This window comes from Canis lupus, chromosome 19, assembly GCF_048164855.1.
Source record: "Canis lupus baileyi chromosome 19, mCanLup2.hap1, whole genome shotgun sequence".
Lineage (NCBI taxonomy): Eukaryota > Metazoa > Chordata > Mammalia > Carnivora > Canidae > Canis > Canis lupus.
In genome coordinates this window covers 47,388,743-47,407,066 of record NC_132856.1, presented here as the reverse complement: position 1 = coordinate 47,407,066, position 18,324 = coordinate 47,388,743, and the positions used below count along the sequence as shown (strand labels likewise).

Here is an 18,324-nt window from a genome sequence, read left to right as displayed (position 1 = left end):
GGCTAAAGAATATTCCATGGCACAGATGCACCACTTGTGTTTATCCGTTCACCCATTGATGGACACCAGGGTTTCTCCCATGTTTTGGCTCTCCAGAATAACGCTGCTGTGAACACGGGCATACAGATACCTCTTGGAGTTGGTTTCATTAGGATTTTAATTGGCTCTTTGAGGCACCTCTATATCCAAGAAGTACTAGGAAACACACAGCACAGGGATTTAAAAAGAACCTAAGAAGGTGGTGGTCTTTTTATAAGACAGCTCCGTTAATGTTTTGACAACACAGCTACCCTCTGTTTATGCTGATTACAAGTGGGCCATGTGCCAGGTGGTGGGGCAAAGGGGATCAGTGGCTGCTGCTTAGTTCGGTCTGGAGGTGGAAGAGACTTAGAGGTGGTTGGGGTGGGAAAGAAGAGAAGCATGTAGAAGTATGTCGGATTGATGGTTGCCAACTCTGACCAGGGGCCAGGGGAGGGGGTGTCAGGAAGGGGAGATTCAGCTTGAATCCTGAGAAATCAGAACTATCAGGCAGGTAAGTACAGACAAAGGATGGACTTAGTGCTGGGAACAGCTTGTGCAAAGTCCCAGGGGTCAGAGCGGACAGCTTCAGGGGACCTGAGGAGGGGGAGGGAGACATCAAGGGCTCTTGATGGGTTGTCTCATTCTCTTTACGGCCATAGAGTGGGAGGGAGTCTCCGGATTTGCGCTTTGGGGGAGCCCTGGCACCACCACTCTTGCTCTGTCACAGTCTTGGTGTAAGGTTGACCGGGATTTCTTTCTTTCTTTTTCTTTCTTTCTTTCTTTCTTTCTTTCTTTCTTTCGTTCTTTCGTTCTTTCATTCTTTCTTCCTTTCCTTCCCTTTCCTTCCTTCCTTCCTTCCTTCCTTCCTTCCTTCCTTCCTTCCTTCCTTCCTTCTTTCTGAAACGCCTGGGTATCTCAGTGGTTGAGCATCTGCCTTCAGCTCAGGGTGTTATCCCAGGGTGAGTTCCACATTGGGCTCACTGCAGGGAGCCTGCTTCTTCTGCCTATGTCTCTGCCTATGTCTCTCATGAATAAATAAAATCTTTTTTTTTTTTTAAGATTTTATTTGTTTGACAGAGGGAGAGAGAGCACAAGCAGGGAGTGATAGGCAGAGGGAAAGGGAGAAGCAGGCTCCCCACTGAGCAGGAAGCCCAATGTGGGGCCTGATCTTGGGACCCTGGGACCATGACCTGAGCCAAAGGCAGATGCCTAACTGACTAAGCTCCCCAGGTGCCCCTATAGGGACTTATTTCTTTTTTTTTCTTTTTCTTTTTTTTTTTTTAGGGACTTATTTCTAATGGTCATCCTGAGTTCTGCTTGCTATTTCCTGCCCTCCTGACTTGGGTCCCCTTGGGTCCTCATCTTTTTGCTTTAAGCTCTGGGTTAGGCCACCTTCCTTCAAGTCTCGGGGTCTTTATGACTCTGGGTGGACAGGCCTTGTCTTGGTAGTCCCTTTGCTTCCCTCTTTACCCTATTTCCATCAAGACCCAGTGTCAGCTCCATGCTCCCCTCTGCCTGTCCAGCAAAAAACACCCCCTTCATCCTTGTGAGGGTGGTGGGTCTGTCACTGACCTTGTACTTCCCCAGCCTCTGATTGAGGACACACAGGACTGAGGCCAGATAACTCCATGACTATGCCTCTGCCCACGTCCCCTCTACCCTTCACATAAACCCCATCTGTGGCCCAGACTCAGGCTGTGTTGGGGGGTGGGACCAGCACAGAAGCACACAGGGCACCCCAAGTTGTTAGCAGGGCGGTAGACAGGGTTCCTTTCTCCTAGTGGTGGCGGTCATGGGGTCTGCCCACCGGTTCCCTGTTTCGTGAGTTGTCCCTCCGTCTCCTTCACAGTGGGATGCCTGAATGTCACAGCCTGGGGTGCCTCGTTCCTTGACTAATGACTCATTTTCCCTTTCCCAAAAATTGGCAGAAGGAGCAGCTGAGCACAAAGGGCCGGCCATTCCGTGGCATGTCTGAAGAGGAGGTGTTTACTGAGGTGGCCAACCTCTTCCGGGGCCAGGAGGACCTGCTGTCCGAGTTTGGACAGTTCCTACCAGAAGCCAAGCGGTCCCTGGTGAGTACTGAGTGTCCATTGTGGCCCGAGGGCCACTGCCTTCTCAGCCGGGATGCTGCTGCTTGGGGCAGCCTCAAAGACCAGGCCAGGCTTCTCTGTCCGCCAAGACACACTGGATTCCCCCAGAAGCCACACAGCGTGCAGACACCCATAGCACACCCCTCCCCCCCAGTTCAGGCTTACCTCCATGTGTTGCTAGAGAGATCCTGAGGAGGGCTTCTCTTGATAGATGGTATCCAGGTGGTAAGGGCTGGTGGGGAGGTGGAGAGTATCCTGCTGTGGAGACCCGGTTGTAACCAGTACCCTATGGGGAGGTGTAGGTGGGGGCGGCCTGAGGCTTGTCAATGACTGTGGGGTGACGACAAAGGACAGAGAATGTGAGGAGGGGCCTGCAGTGGTGAGGTTGGGGGTGCAGACTGCATCATCAGCCCTTCATCACACCCCCCCAATCATGGCCTGAGGCCTGTTGGGTGGCACTATCCATGTCCTCTTTCCATGTTATTTTCTACAAACGTTAAGACTTTCTTAAAAATTGATATAAAGTTCACATAACGTTGAATACCTTAAAGTATACAGCTCAGTGGCATTTAGTACATCAGAGTGTTGTGCAACCAGTACTTCTCTCTTGTTCCAGAACATTTTCATCACCACAGAGGGCACTCTGTCTCCATGAGTGGTCATTTGTCATTTCCCCTCCCCCAGCCCCTGGCAACCACTAATCTGGATCTGTCTTTGTAGATTGACCCGTTCTGCACATTTCATATAAATAAGATCCTACATCATGTGGCCTTTAGTGTCTGGCTTTGCTTAGCATAACGTTTTTGAGGTTCATCCACATCGTAGCATGTGCATCAGTACCTTGCTCCTTTTTATGGCTAAGTAATATTCCTTTGTGTGGATGGACCACGTTTTGCTTTTCCAGCCATCCATTAGTGGACATTTGGGCTGTTTCTTTTTGCTGATTGTGAATGCTGCTGCTCTGAACATGCATACAGGAGGATTTGTTTGAATCTGTTTTCAGTTCTTTTGAGTCTATACCTAGGAGTGGAGTTGCTGAGTCATATGGTGACTGACTCTGTGTTTAACTTTTTGAGGAACTGCCGGATTGTTTTTCACAGCAGCTGCGCCATCTTCTGTTCTCACTAGCAGTGTATCTCACGTTGTCACCAACACTTGGTGTTTTGTTTTGTTTTTAAATTATGACATGGTCATTGTGAAGTTCTATCTCATTGTGGTTTTGCTTTCCATTTCCCGGATGACTAATGATACTGAGCATCAGTATCTCATGTGCCTGTTGGCCATTTGTATGCCTTCTTTGGAGAAATGTCTAAGTCCTTTGCCCATGTTTTAGTTCCTTTATTATTGTGCTGTAAGGGTTCTATATATATTCTGGATACTAGGTCCTTATTAAAATTTTTTCTCCTTTTTGTAGGTTGTCTTTTCACTTTCTTATTAGTATCCTTTAGTGCACACTAGTTTTTAGTTCTAATCAGATCCAATTATCTATTTTTTCTTTTGTTGCTCATGCTTTTAGTGTCTCAGAACCTATGCCAGATCCTGAGGACAGGAAGGTTTCTCCCTGTGTTTTCCTCTAAAAGTTTTTATAATTTTAGCTTTCATAGTTCGGTCATTGATGATTTTGAGTTAATTTTTTTTTTGTATATGGTGTGAGGTAGGGATCCAACTTCATTCCTTTGTGAGTGGAGATTCCAGTTTTCCCCGCACCATTTATTGAAGCGATTTTTCAATGGGGATGGTCCTGGCACCCTTGTTGAAAACCAGTTGACTATAGTTGTATGGATTTATTTCTGGACTGTTCAGTTCTATCCACTGATCCCCATGTCTCTCCTTAGGCCAGCACCACACTGTCTTGATTACTGTAACTTTGTAAGTTTGAAATGAAGAAATTATTTGAATTGGGTTCTTTTTCAAGATTATTTTGGCTAATTCCATATGAATTTGAAGATCAGTTTTTCCTTTTCTGCAACCAAAAAAGAAAAAAAAAAAAAGGAAAAAGCCATTGGGATTTTGATAGGGATTGCATTGAATCTTTAGATTGCTTTGGGAAATATTGCCATCTTGACAATGTTAAGTTTTCTGAACCTTGAATACGAAGCATCTTTCCATTTATTTAAATCTTATTTAATTTCTTTCAGCAGCATTTTGTGGGTTTTGATATACATGTCTTGCACCTCCTCAGTTAAATTTATTCCCAAATACCTTATACTTTTTTCTTAATTTCATTTTTGGACTGTTCATCATGAGTGTGTACAAATACTGCTGATTTTACTTGTGTTGATTGTGTGCCCTGTGACGTTGCTGAGTCTGTTATATTTGCTGGGATTTTCTATATACATGATACCATGCCATCTGCTAATAGATAGTTTCCCTTCTTCTTTTCCAATTTGAATGCCTTTTATTCTTTTTCTTGGCCTAATTGCTGTGGTGGAGCCTCTAGTACTGAGTTGAATGGAAGTGGTGAGAGCAAGCATCTTTGTCTTGTTCCCAATCTGAGAGGAAAAGCTTTCCATCTTCCACTTGAGTGTGCTGGGAGCTGTCGGCTTTTCATTAACAGCCTTAACCAGATTGAAGAAAGACCCTTTTCTTCCTAGTTTGTTGACTCTTCATTTCGCCTTTTTGTTCCTCTCTGCTTTGGATGTTGACTTGGGGCCTGCACACATGAGAGATCTCTCCCTTACCCCACCATAGTGCATCACTGCCACCTCTCCCAGGTCTTGCTTCTAAATGAAGATACAGTGGGGGCCAGGGCTGGGGGCCCCAGTCTCAAAGGAGGAGGGGCATGGCAGGAGAGGCACAGGAATCTGGGTTTGGATACCATCAAGAATCACCTGGCCTTCCTGTGCCCATGAGTGCCCCTCTAAGTTTGGGTGTCACCCAGAAACACTTCCTGACTCAAGCTCTGTGTCTCTCTCCATGGTGTTGACCTCAAGTCCTGGAGCTGTCCTTCAGTCTGCCTGGAGCTTTGGGTGTCCCCAGGGGAGCCACAGGGCTAGGAAGAACCCAGGAGCACAGTCTCAGCCTCCGCAGGCACTCAGGAGGGCTTGAACCAGCCATCTCACTCACCTCCCGGGCCTCATTTCCTTCTGTCTCACAGGGGATCCAAGGCCTTCCTGATCAGACTTGGTGAGCTGTCATCCCCTAAGTGCTTCGTGCTCAGCCCAGCACATGTGTAGTGCTCTAGAAAGAGCAGCTGTGATTGTTCAGGAAAAGCAGGCATAGGCTCCAGTGCCAATGTTGTCCTTGTTCCTCCCCCACCGCCCCCACAAGTATCCAACCAAGCAACCAGGCCCCGCTCTGCCTCCCCAGAACCAGTCAGCCTGCTGCCTGGCCTGCAGGAGGCCCCTGGGGAGTACCTAGGGAGGAGAGCACAGCCATCCTGTGTAATTCCCAGCCCCCTCCCCCAGGGCCAAAGAGCTCATCTCCACCACAGACAGCTGCGCTCAGCAGACCCCACCTCCTTGTGCCCCCACCCTCGCATCTATTCTCAGCCCCATGTATCTCTTTGAAGCACAGCATCCCTCCTTGGGCTCAGCTCCCCTTTTCCAAATAATGTCCTGTGCAGTCCTGGCATCACTCCCATTCCTTTCTCTGCTTGCCAGAGAGCCTCCTAGCTGGGTCCAGGAGCCACAGAGACGAGGAGCAGAGGAGCCTCACCGCCTCCCACCCACTGCATACCTTTGTGTTGGTGTGACCTGAGGTGTACTTGAGGGCTCTGGGGCCTCCGTGTCCTCAGTAGCTTGAGGTGAGCGCTGCTGCAGGCCTGCTAGCTCTGACTCACCCCCTCTCAGGGCACGCTTGCTGGGCTCTCTGCCTGTCATCCTGGATCTGCATCTTACATCTGGGTTCCAGCCTCTTTGATGGCAGCTCTTTTCCTGAACCCTGCCCTCGCTGGGGGCAGCACAGCAGGCAGGGGCAGCCCGCCCTGGCCGAGTCCCGGGGCAGATTTCTCCGTTCTGGCCCTCTTTCCACACACACCATGGAGGCTGAAGAGAGCAGCCCCGCCTGGACAGGAGGTGGGGGGTGCAGTACCTAAAGGGGTACTGCAGGTCACCTGCAGGTGAGGGGCCCTGGCAGGTCACCTGCCCGAGCCTCCGTTCCTCATCCAGGAAGTGACCAAAGAGGATGTCTCCCCCTTAGCTGGCTGGAAGGTTCCTCGGCAAAGTGCTTGGCCTGGGTGAGCCAGGGGCTGTGAGCGGAGCCATGCCTCTGTAGGAGGTTCGTAACGCAGGCGCGGAGCCCCTTCTGCTGCAGCTGTGGGGGGCAGAGCACGCATGCAGTCAGGTAACTGATAAGTGGGCCATGGAGCCTGTAGCAAGGGTGGCCTTACTTCCCTCTAGAGTTTTCTCTTGGTGTCTGAGAGGCGGTGTAGCCTCTTGTCCTCTGATTGCTGTGGTTGCAGCGCCCCCTACTGGGCACCACTTAGCATGTAGGAAGCTGGATGCCTCTAAGCCCGCTCAAAAAATAAGCATCTCCCTCAGAACACCTGCCCACACAGTTTATTGAAATAGCATTTGTTATCAATTCAGCAGAGTTTATTGATTAGAGCATCTTGCACTTCTTAAGCAATTGAATCAGTTTTTTAAAAATTATTAAAAACACCCACATATAATCTGTTGTATAATTTGAACTTTATCTTTACTATCCTTTATATTGATTTTCGGATTTCTATTAAAACAGCGGGAAAAAGAAGCCAAAGATGAAATTCAGTACTATTCTAATTAAACATGACCACTTAGCCTAAGTCGGAGTTGACAAACTTTTATAAAGGGCCTGATAGTAAGTATCTTAGGTCTGATGGGTCTCTGTCGCAAAGACCTGACTGCAGCCTTGGATGGGATGTCAACCAGTGGGCATGGCTATGTGCCAATAAAATTTTATTTACAAAAATGGGCTGAGCGTGGTAAATATGTCAGCTCCTGGCCAGAGGGTCTTTGGGGGTGCATCTAACTTACCCATTCACAAATGGGGATGCGTAGTTAAGATGTAAGAACTGTCGGAAGTGTGAAGGAAACGGGGTAATACTGAACTTAACTTCTGGCTGGGGAAGCCTGGCTGGCAAGCAGTGCATCTCCCTGGGGGGCCCCTGGTCCTGCTCAGCATATCACAGTGTCACCTGGCTGCCCCCTTGGAGTTGGTGCCTGCGCCTGTAATGGCATCTGTAATAAGAAATAGCAGTTGAAGATGTTTCCATTTAAGATTCTTAGAGTAGCTTTGAATGTTCAGAAAACTGTCTTCTAGAGAAGTGGAATCCCCCAAGGGCATGGTTTTACCTATAGTTAAATGATAGGTCTTTAAAGTTATCGTTATAATTGTTATCCTTAAAATCATGCATGTTCATAAGAAAATTAAGCATTAGTTAGAATATCAAGTATGAAAAGTAAACTTCCCCTTCCTTGTCTCAGTTTCCTGGTTACTGTACTCACAAGCATCTTCTATACTTTCCCAGAAATTTTCTACACACGTGCAAACAAATGTCTATCCTAAAGAAAAAGTAGAGGGTATCCTGTTTATTTTGCTCCTCTGGTTTTTTCCTTGTTCATGTAAGGATGTATCAGGTATGCCGCAGGGGGGCAGAGGACACAGACATAGAGCTCCCTGGTATCTGATGGTTACTGGCTCTTTTGTTTGGATACACCTGCTCACCCAGCCCACACTTTGAGCTAGTAGTCCTCCCTTCAGGTGGCATCTCCACATCCCTGGTCTGGTAGTGGGGTGACAATGAGCTACCTCCCTGGCCCAGCACACATCTTACAGAAAACCTGAGTTCTGTCTGCCTTCCCCTTGTCTGCTCAGCTTCACATAAATGCCAATCCTGAACTGTTGATAAATATTGCCAACACCCTATAAATACCCCACTTGTGATGAGCATTCCTGGCTACTCAGCATAGAGCCTGGGAGGACCAGTGATGAGCCCACCATTGAATGGTGACATTCCTCAAAACGTGTTTCTTCATTCACAGAAAAGAATACAGACTTGGCAGGAAGGTCCCACAAGTGACCTGGTGGCCATCAGCTGCTTCCTCTTGGTACCAGGGCTTTGTGCAATCCAGTCCTCCCACCTGAAATGCTTTCCCTTCCTATGGGGCACTTGAACATGCAGCCAGACCTGTTGTCAGTGGTCTGTTGGGCAGGCCCCGCACTCCAAAGCCCAGCTCTGGTGTCTCTTGACTGTGCCCTCCTTCCCCTATCAGGATCCTCTCCCATCACGGCCTTCTGTGTACCTTCTCCCACCTTCATGATGTCAAAACTACGATGATCTGGGTATGTGGGTCTCTCTAAGTAAACGAGAGCATCTCAAGAACTGGTGTCTAAGCAATGGCTTCACCTCTTGTGCAGGTGGGGTCCTGGCCCATGGCAGGCAGCATTCGCTGGTGCCATGAGTTGAGCCGAAAGTGGTCGGTTGCTTCCATACATTCAGACACACCAAGAGCCAGTACTGAGGGGCCCAGCTATGTTTCTCCAGTACTAATCACCTCCCATGTTTGTGTTTTTAGTTCACAGGAAATGGGCCATGTGAAATGAACAGTGTCCAAAAGAGTGAGCATGAGAAGAATCTGGAACACAGCAAAAAGCGCTCTCGGCCCTCGCTCCTCCGTCCAGTGTCTGCACCAGCCAAGGTAACCACCAGCTCCGCACATAGATATTCACATATGTGGACACCGAGCAACCTAGCCCCCTCTGTAGATGACGTAGGGAGTAATGTGCAGAAGCCCCAAGCAGTATACCCAGGCCATGGGCTGAGTCTGGACTCTGGTGTCACTGGAATTCACCAACTGTGGGACCTTTGAATGTCTACTTACCTCTAAGATGTCTAATAGGCTGTTCACCTATTACCTGTGGCTCACAGGATTTCTACAAGGAGTGTTACCTCTTCCGGTGTAAACAGAATGTAATCCTAGGTCTGTTTCTTTTTGCCATGGTGGCTCTTACATGGGCAGGGCCGCCATGTGCAGTTGTGCAAGTCCGTCACTGTATAAGGAGTGCCCCATTGAGGGGTGAAAGAGGCCGAGACCCAGCCCCTGTTGTTGCATTCATCACCCACAGTGGTGATTTTCTAATTCCATCATTTTTTGTGTTTTTACTAGTTGGCTTTCTACTTGTAGGAAGGGCTTTTTCTTCATCCCCATTTATTCAGTTACCTATATCAACAGGGACTCAAGGTTATAATCTGTGACTTTTATTGCTTATCTTGGCATCTAAACTATCTCAGATTGGGACAGTGGGGCCCCTTCAAGCTGGCTTCTGTGTCCTCCAGATGTATCCCCTGTATTGGGAGATAGTTTTGTAGGGTCCTCAATGCCTTAAGCATGCAACCAAGTTCTGGTCTAAATCCCATTAGACACATAAGTCTTCATAGAGATCTAAAATCCAGGCTTTTCTGGGATCATCTTGTCCTCTTTCTGTCCCCTTGCTACCACTGTCATAGCCCACAGGACAAAACAGGCAGGGGGTGAGGTTTCTGATATACTACATGCAAGGTTACATCTCCCTTGCGATTCCAGTTTTGTGATGCTCCCCCCTATTATCAAAACCCTAATGTGCTGAAATCTAGAGCCCAGGGAGTAGGTGGAGCGGTTGTGACTGTCACCCTTCACTAAGCCATGAAGGCTGAGGTGGATGGTCCTGAGACTCCTTCCACAGGGGTCCTGGGCAGACCTCATCCAGCCCCTCAAGAGAGTTGCTGTCAAGAGAGCTCAGTGTCAACAGTGCTGTAACTCTGACAAAGATGTACAGGGCCTTCGTGACACAGAATTTCTCTCCACAGAAGAAAATGAAACTCCGAGGTACCAAAGATCTGTCCATCGCTGCCGTGGGGAAGTACGGCACTCTGCAGGAGTTTTCGTTCTTTGACAAGGTGAGCCGTTGCGGCCTGCCTCCCCCAGCTCAGATGTGCAGGAAGGGAGGCGGCAGGGTGGGCAGCTGCTGGGTCAGGCCGGGAAGGAGGGACTGGCACCCAGCTTGCACAGTGGGAGGTGGTATGGATAGGAGGCAGCAGAGCTCGGGACCCACACCAGTCTGAAGACACACATTGGCCTCCCTGAAGCTGTATGGCTTTTGTAAAGCCAGAGCAATCGTGGGGCTCCCGTGCAGGGTCAGTGGCAGGAGCCAGCGAGATGGCCCTGTGCACAGTACTGTCTGAGGGGTGAATTAGCTGCCTGGAGAACACTGCCCTGCCAGCCGTGGCTGGTCACTTGAGAGCACATCTGCCCTGATGACTCCGTGTTCACATAGTGACGTCTGGACCAAGTGAGACGAGTGCGTGTGGGGCCTGGCCCTCGAAGGCACCCTCATTCCCTCTCCCCACAGGTTCGCAGGGTTTTGAAGAGCCAGGAGGTCTACGAGAACTTCCTCCGCTGCATCGCGCTCTTCAACCAGGAGCTGGTGTCCGGCTCCGAGCTCCTGCAGCTCGTCAGCCCGTTCCTCGGGTGAGTGACACTTCCTGGGGCTTCCCAGGCGGAATTGTTTCCATAAGCTCTGTCCGCCCTTCTGTTGCTTATGGCTTTCAGAAAATGATAAATACTTTCTTTAATTTTGTTTGTAAATTGCAATGGTTGTGGAGGTAATTCTAGATGGAGCCTGGTAGTGAGAAAGAACACAGGTCCTTGACACTGTCGTGTATCCCCCACCCCCGTGACAACCAGGATGCCGACACTTGCACAATCCACTCATCTTGTCAGGTTTTCCGTGTGTGTGTGTGTGTGTGTGTGTTTATACAACTCCATCACCTCTGAAGGTTCATGTGTCCACCACAACAGTCAAGATACTGAGTAGCTTCAGAACCACAGATGGTTGTGTTGACCCATAATACATCCACGTCTCTCCTCCACCCAGCCCCAGTCTTGGCTCCACACCTCTGACAACCCCTAATCTGCACTCGTCTCCAAAATTTACATAACAGAAGTGTTATCTAAGTGGAATTACACAGTACACAACCTTTGGGGATTGGGTTTTCTTCACCCAACATAATTCCCTAGAAATTCACTTGATAAGTTTTTTAAAATTCTACCAATCAGAAATGGCCAGGAAGAAGGAAATGTCTACTCAGCATCCCTGCTGGCCGGAGAGAGGCCCTGATAGTGAGGTCAGTAGCCTGTTTCCAGCACCTGCTACTGCAGAGCATGGGCTGACCTCAGGGGCTGGGGTAGCTGCTAGGAGGGCAGAGGTTTTCTAGGAGGCGAGTGCACATGCACAGTTCACACACAGTGCACTTTAGGAGGGGAGTCGGACAGCCCCAGCATCGCCTCCTGCTCATCAGCTCTGTCACATTGGGTGAGTTCCTTAACCAGTCTGAATCTTAGTTTTCCTGTTATGAAATGGGGATTTCTAGAGGTACCATACAGAGTTTCAGAGCACTCCAATTGGGCTGTACATATAAGACCTTTAAAGTAGTGTCTAGAACATGGGGTATGTTCATGCATATGACTGCATAGCACCTTATTTAGCTCTAAAGTCATCCCCAGGGACACGTGCTTCCTGAACCCTTTAGTATTTATTTAAAAAATTTTTTTTTAATTTTATTTTTTTTTTTAAATTTTATTTATTTATTCATGAGAGACAGAGAGAGAGAGGCAGAGACATAGGCAGAGAGAGAGGCAGGCTCCATACAGGGCGCCTGATGTGTGACTCGATCCTGGGTCTCCAGGATCAGGCCCTCGGCTGAAGGCAGCGCTAAACCACTGAGCCACCCGGGCTGCCTTCATTTTAAGATTTTTAACTTTTTTTTTTTTTAATGTAAAATAAAACACATCCAAAAACCCGTATGATGGATGACTTGATGAATCATTTTTAGGCAAATCCTTTTGTGCTCACCACCTAAGTCACAAATGGACCTTTGCCAGCCCCTGGGAACCCCTCCTCCTCCCATGCCATCCCATCATGCTCCTTCCCCCCTCACAGGTATCACTTGGGGCCAGCATCTCCCTACAGTAAGGATGGCGCAGATACTGTCAAACACGCAGCCCAATCTTCCCTCCTGTCTTGGTTTTGTTTTAGAATATGTCTTGTGAGTCTCTCCCTCCCACTTTATTCCTTCCTGTTTCTGTGTTGGTGCCCCTGCACCTGGCGTGGGTTTCGCTGACTACAGTCCCCATCTTCCATGTCCCCATGTCCATGTGGACATAGTAGTGTCCACGTTCTTTCTGTAGTTCATAGATTTATGTGTTCACTGGGGGTTGCAAAAGAGAGAATCTCAACAGTATTTGTCACCTTTTGGCAGCCCAGGTTAGATGCTTGATTTCTCCCTTTTATTATAAGTGGCTGGATGATGAGTCACATTCCTATCTTATCAAGATCAATTCTTTTTTGTTTTTAATTTTTTAGCATCTTATGGATTCATGGACATGTTTGATGTGTTTCAATAGATTTTTTTTAAAAGATTAATATATTTATTTTAGAGCACGAGTGGGAGGGGCAAACAGAGAGGAAGAGAGACTCAAGCAGACTCCCCACTGAGCATGGAGCCTGCCAGAGGGTTCAGTCCCCCAACCTTGAGATCACAACCCAAGCCAAAACCAAGAGTCAAATGCCTGACCAACAGTGCCACACAGGCACCCCTGTTTCAATTTATTGTACTGTATTGTATTTTTTATTCATTCATAAGAGAGACACAGAGAGAAGCAGAGACATAGAGGGAGAAGCAGGCTCCCTGTGGGGAGCCAGATGTAGGACTCGATCCCAGGATCCTGGGATCATGACCTGAGCCAAAGGCACATGCTAAACCACTGAGCCTTGGGGATCCCTGGGTGGCTCAGCGGTTTAGCGCCTGCCTTTGGTCCAGGGTGTGATCCTGGAGTCCCGGGATCGAGTCCCACATCGGGCTCCCTGCATGGAGCTTGCTTCTTTCTCTGCTCTGTGCCTCTGCCTTTCTCTCTCTCTCTCTCTCTCTCTCATGAATAAGTAAATAAAAATCTTTAAAAAAAAAAAAAAAAAAACAACTGAGTCACCCATCCTCAATATATTTTAAAGATGAAGAGGCTAAGGCCCAGAGTGAATACTTCTGACTTCCCTCAGAGATAGCTCTTCAAAGAGAACTTTGCCGTGGTGTTGGATGGGTCTAGGGTGGTCCAGCCCAGAAACTGGCCCTTTGCTTATCCTCTGCTTTCTGGACATGATGCTATCAGGCTGGGCTGCAGCATCCTTTTTTTTTTTTTTTTTTTTTTTTAAATTCAGTATTTCTTGGATGTCTTTCAGTATCAGATGTGGGCCTACATGATCGTTTATAGCTACTGCATACTATTCCCTTGCTTGTATGCATCATGGGTTTCTCAGCAGAGTCTATAATGATGTTTGTTTCTAGTTTCTTTCTATAGTCAGTGCTAAGGTCATGCTCCATAGGTTGGGATACTCAAAAGTCAAATTAGGGTCATCAGGCAGTGCTTCCTTGGTGATCCTGAGAGGGTGCACATGTCAGGGTGACCCTTTCACTTGGGTTAACTTTCCCAGGCTGATAAAGATCTATTAACACTCTGAAAAATGGCCCAGAGCAAGATGGCCTGTTACCCTTGGCTAAACCGTGGCTGGCTTTTTATATGGACTTGGATTGCATGCTCACTCCAGTGGAAGTGGAACTCTCCAGTGGAAGTGTGTTTGTGAGCTCAGAATCCAGTGCTCTGGGTCTGGGCCCTGGCTGGGGAGTGGGTCCTGTTGTTGGAAAGACAAAGTGCTCTGGCCATTGACTGGCCTGTGTGGGGCGGGTGTGCTGCATGTGGGCCTTGGCCTGCCCAGTTGGCTGCATCACCAGCCCTGCGTCCAAATGGGGACCCTGCTTCCTACCAGCAGAATGAGGGTTGGTTTTTTTTTTTTTTTTTTTTTTAATTATTTATTTATTTATGATAGTCACACACAGAGAGAGAGAGCGGCAGAGACACAGGCAGAGGGAGAAGCAGGCTCCACGCACCGGGAGCCCGACATGGGACTCGATCCCGGGTCTCCAGGATCGCGCCCTGGGCCAAAGGCAGGCGCCAAATTGCTGCGCCACCCAGGGATCCCCCAGAATGAGAGTTTTGCAAAATGGCCAAACCTACCCTCCCGCAGTTATCAGTTAAGGGAGAAGAATGCAGGAACTCCAAATTTGAGGTGTTGAGCAGGTGGGCAGTGTTGGGTTGGGGTCAGCTGTTCTCATTTCCATGTGCCTAGAGCAGTGTCGGGGAGGACCTCAGGGGTGTGCAGCAAAGAGCTACAGCGTGCTTTTGCTTGCTCGCCTTCCTGTGATGCCTGGCTGGGTTAGCAGTCGCTTCGACAAAGCCTTTCTCACAGTATGAGCGTCAGTCTGGGTTTGCACGCCCAGGAGCTCTGCCACCTGGTGGCGGTGCTGCCGGAGTTGGGACTGGAGCGGACTGTGTTGGAGTGACCTGTCCCCCTTCAGATCATTCACGGTTTGCCTTTATCACGGTTGTCACTTCAGATGGCCTCCGCACCGTGTTTGTTGATGTCTTCCATCCCTATGTTTCCATTTGCTTGTGGGTTTTCCTCATGAACGGAGTTGGTATGGGGTCCCTACAGCCATTGCACAGTGGACAGCCATCTCAGGAGGGGAGTGTGTGTGTGGTTCATGAAAGAAGGGGGTTGCAGGAGGCAGGATCACCTTGCCACCTGTCAAAGTAACTGCCTTCTTGCCGTAGCATTTTTTTTTTTAAGATTTTATTTATTCATGAGAAAGAGAGAGGCAGAGACACAGGCAGAGGGAAAAACAGGCTCCATGCAGGGAGCCTGATGTGGGATTTGATCCCGGGACTCTAGGATCACGCCCTGGGCCAAAGGCAGGCGCTAAACCACTGAACCACCCAGGGATCCCTGTAGCATTTTTTTTTAGATTTTTTTTTTCTTTTTTTTAAGTAATCTTTACACTCAGCGTGGGGGCTTGAACTCAACAACTGCAAGATTGAGAGCCACATGAGCTAGCCAGGCACTGCCCTTGGTAGGATTTGATATTCATTTAATCACAAATCCTGGTGATATTGGGGGCCAGTTGTATTGAAACCTTCTCATTGCATGGCCATTACATCATGACTTGTGAAAACATGTCTGTGGAAGGTTTTCCCAGGAGAGATCTCCCTCAGGAAGGAAGACTCTGGAGCAAAGATTGGCAGACTCTATCTGTCAAGGGCCAAGGGGCAGTACAACTGAACACTGGCAGTGTTGTGCAAAAGCAGCCACAGATAATACTAAGCAAATGGACACCACAGTATACCAATAAAATTTTATTTGCAAGGACAGGCATGTGCAGCTTGGCAATAGTTTACCAACCCCTAGCCTGAGGCCCAGACTTTTCCAGTTAAAGAACATCCCTAACCCCAGCTTCTGCCAGTCTAAATTGTCAATTCCAGCATGTTTCAAGGCTCTCCTGTTAGTGTTGGGACCTGGCTGGTGACAAAGGGATGAGAGGCAGATTTACTCACACAGTTGAGGACATTATACACATCTGATGCTCAGTTCCACCTCGCCCGTCCTCTCTGACAACCTTTAGGCATCTAAGGGGAAGCCAGTCTAAAATCGCTAGGCCCCTCCCAGAAAGCCCCAGAGAAGCCAACTTACTGTTTGTCTTTATTTCTGAAGGAAATTTCCAGAACTCTTTGCGCAGTTCAAGTCCTTCCTGGGGGTGAAAGAGCTGTCATTCGCCCCACCCATGAGCGACAGATCCGGGGATGGAATAAGCCGGGAAATTGACTACGCATCTTGCAAGCGCATTGGATCCAGCTACCGAGCACTCCCCAAAACCTACCAGCAGCCCAAGTGCAGTGGGAGGACGGCCATCTGCAAGGAGGTAGTGCTCCCTGGCGGCTCACGTCAGCTTTCACCACAAAAACCCGTCACCCCCATGTTTTACATAAAAGAACTGAAATGTTAACCCCCTAAATTTTGAATAATAGTGCTGGGATGTGGCCAAAATGCCTAAGCTGAGATGATGGTTTCTTACCATACTGGTAGCTTTGGCACACTGCAGAGCACCTGGCACTGGTGTCGGCTTTGGCATATTCCTGCATTTAGATTTACGTTTGTTTCAGCCAGGAGCCTGCTTTGTCCCACGTCACTGCCTCTGGTATGTCTCCATTTAGCTTGACCACTGAATACTTTTTCAAAGTTAGTAGACAGGCTGTTACTCTGTTTCCAGAATTCAGTAGTACTTGCTGGATTTCAGGGTATATAGTCCTAGGGTCAGTAAACTAAAATCTGGCCCTATGCCTGTGTTTGTAAATAAAGCTTTATTGGCACATACACATGCCATTATAATGCTTGTGGCTGCTTTACCAGGACAGAAGCAGAGTGGAATAGTCCTCTTACAGACTGGCTGGCCTGCAAAACCTAAAATTTTCATCATCTGGCCCTTTACAGAGAAAGTTTGCCAACCCCTGAAATAGTATCATTTGTTTACAGGACCAAAGTCCTGTTTTCTCTTAAAAACGCTTTAAAATTAAGGTTATTATTTGTATGAGAAGGTAATTTCCTGTAAGAAGTGGATTATGTCCCTTGTCTCCGTATCTTTCACACCGGATCATGGTAAACAGTTCTGGCCACCGAGGCCTCCCGCACTGGTCATAGCATCTCCTCTTGGTCCAGGTGCTGAACGACACCTGGGTCTCATTCCCCTCCTGGTCAGAGGACTCCACTTTCGTCAGCTCCAAGAAAACTCCCTACGAAGAGCAACTGCACCGCTGTGAGGATGAGCGTTTCGAGGTGTGTATGCTGGCATTGTGGGGCCCTCCCAGCCAGTCCTTACTCCTGGCTATGATAGGGGGCGGGGGACTAGGGTCTGAGCCTGTCCCCCATTTCTCCACTTTACCCTATCCTACCTTTCCATCCTGGGATGTATCTTTCTCAGTCTCCTTTCAAGTACCAGGGATTCCAGAACTTTCCAGCAGAGGGCAGCACCTGAAAGTGTCCTTTTTCTGCCTTGCTGCCCTTCAGGCCGGCTTGGCAATGGTGCTATTTCTTTCCATTTTAAACATAATACTTATTTACATTAAATTAATTAACTCAGGTTACCTTAATTCTCGTCATTGAAATGCTTACTGAGATCATTGGATGTTTACGTGCAACCGGTGATTCCCGGGACCCTTCTTTTAGTAGTCCCAGCGTGTAAACTCGCTGGCACAGTGTCACAGCTAGGAGGTTGACATTGACACACCTGAGATCTCACATCTCCATGGTGTGTGTGTATGTGTGCATGTGTTCCCGTGTGTGTGGTGGTGTGTGTGTTGTGTGTACATGCGTATTCCCCACCACCACTCCCCCACCACCAGGTTCCCTCTTGCGGCCCCGTATGGCCCTTTCCACCTCCCTCTCTACCCGACCTTGTCCCTGACCCCTGGCAACCACTGACCTGTCCTCCAGCCCTGTCACTTTGTCCTAAGTGGGATCACAGTGTGTAACCTTGGGGGACTGGCTCCCCATCAGCGTGGCCTGGAGAGTCATCCCAGGGGCAGGGACGACCATGAGTCCACCTTTATTATTGTCTTTGATGCCTGTGAAGTGGGTCAGTATGGAGACCTTTTCCTTCCTCAGATGGGTCCACCCATGTCCTAGCTACTGGATATTCATGCAGGTGGTAAGCCACCCACGAGTCGTGTTTCATGAACACCTGGCTCACACCATTGCTGGGGTCAGACCCCAGCCCTATAACCAACTGTGCTTGTTCTGGGCCCGCATCTGGGCTACCACTTCCTGGCATCCGTCATCCCTCACCCCCCCCACCCCCCCCACCCCCGTCCCAAAACACAGAAGTTAATCATTTCTGTCCAAGCATCTCTTCTGCCAACCCAGGCCTGTCCCCAGGGCCCCACTGCCCCCCAACAGCTGGCCCCTGCCTTCCTCTCCGTAGTTAGATGTCGTCCTGGAGACCAACCTGGCCACAATCCGTGTGTTGGAAAGTGTGCAGAAGAAGCTCTCACGGATGGCGCCTGAAGACCAGGAGAAGTTCCGGCTGGATGACTGTCTGGGGGGCACATCGGAGGTGATCCAGCGCCGCGCCATCCACCGTATTTACGGTGACAAGGCTCCAGAGATCATCGAGAGCCTCAAGAAAAACCCCGTCACTGCTGTCCCTGTCGTCCTGAAAAGGTGTCTCCAGATTCTGGCTGCCCCACCTGTCACAGGCAGTCCCCCTGGGGCTCATTAGTGCTGTTTGTCATCAGTGATTGGGAGGGGGCCCCCGGGGCCCCAGGCTATCTTAGTATGATTTCCAGTCTGTCCTCCTCCTTATGTTCTACTCCTG

At 48.9% G+C, this 18,324-nt stretch overlaps 1 protein-coding gene across 2 annotated transcripts in view; it reads left to right on the top strand.

Annotated features, from left to right (window-relative positions):
• Positions 1–18,324, top strand: part of SIN3B (SIN3 transcription regulator family member B) — a 38,823-nt gene that overhangs the window by 9,709 nt on the left and 10,790 nt on the right. For both annotated transcript variants that reach the window (XM_072786860.1, XM_072786859.1), the window contains exons 5-11: positions 1,950–2,093; positions 8,609–8,731; positions 9,880–9,969; positions 10,422–10,540; positions 15,669–15,876; positions 16,671–16,787; positions 17,932–18,170. In XM_072786860.1, coding sequence (XP_072642961.1) covers positions 1,950–2,093; positions 8,609–8,731; positions 9,880–9,969; positions 10,422–10,540; positions 15,669–15,876; positions 16,671–16,787; positions 17,932–18,170 — 1,040 coding nt within the window. The remainder of the gene's footprint in view (positions 1–1,949; positions 2,094–8,608; positions 8,732–9,879; positions 9,970–10,421; positions 10,541–15,668; positions 15,877–16,670; positions 16,788–17,931; positions 18,171–18,324) is intronic.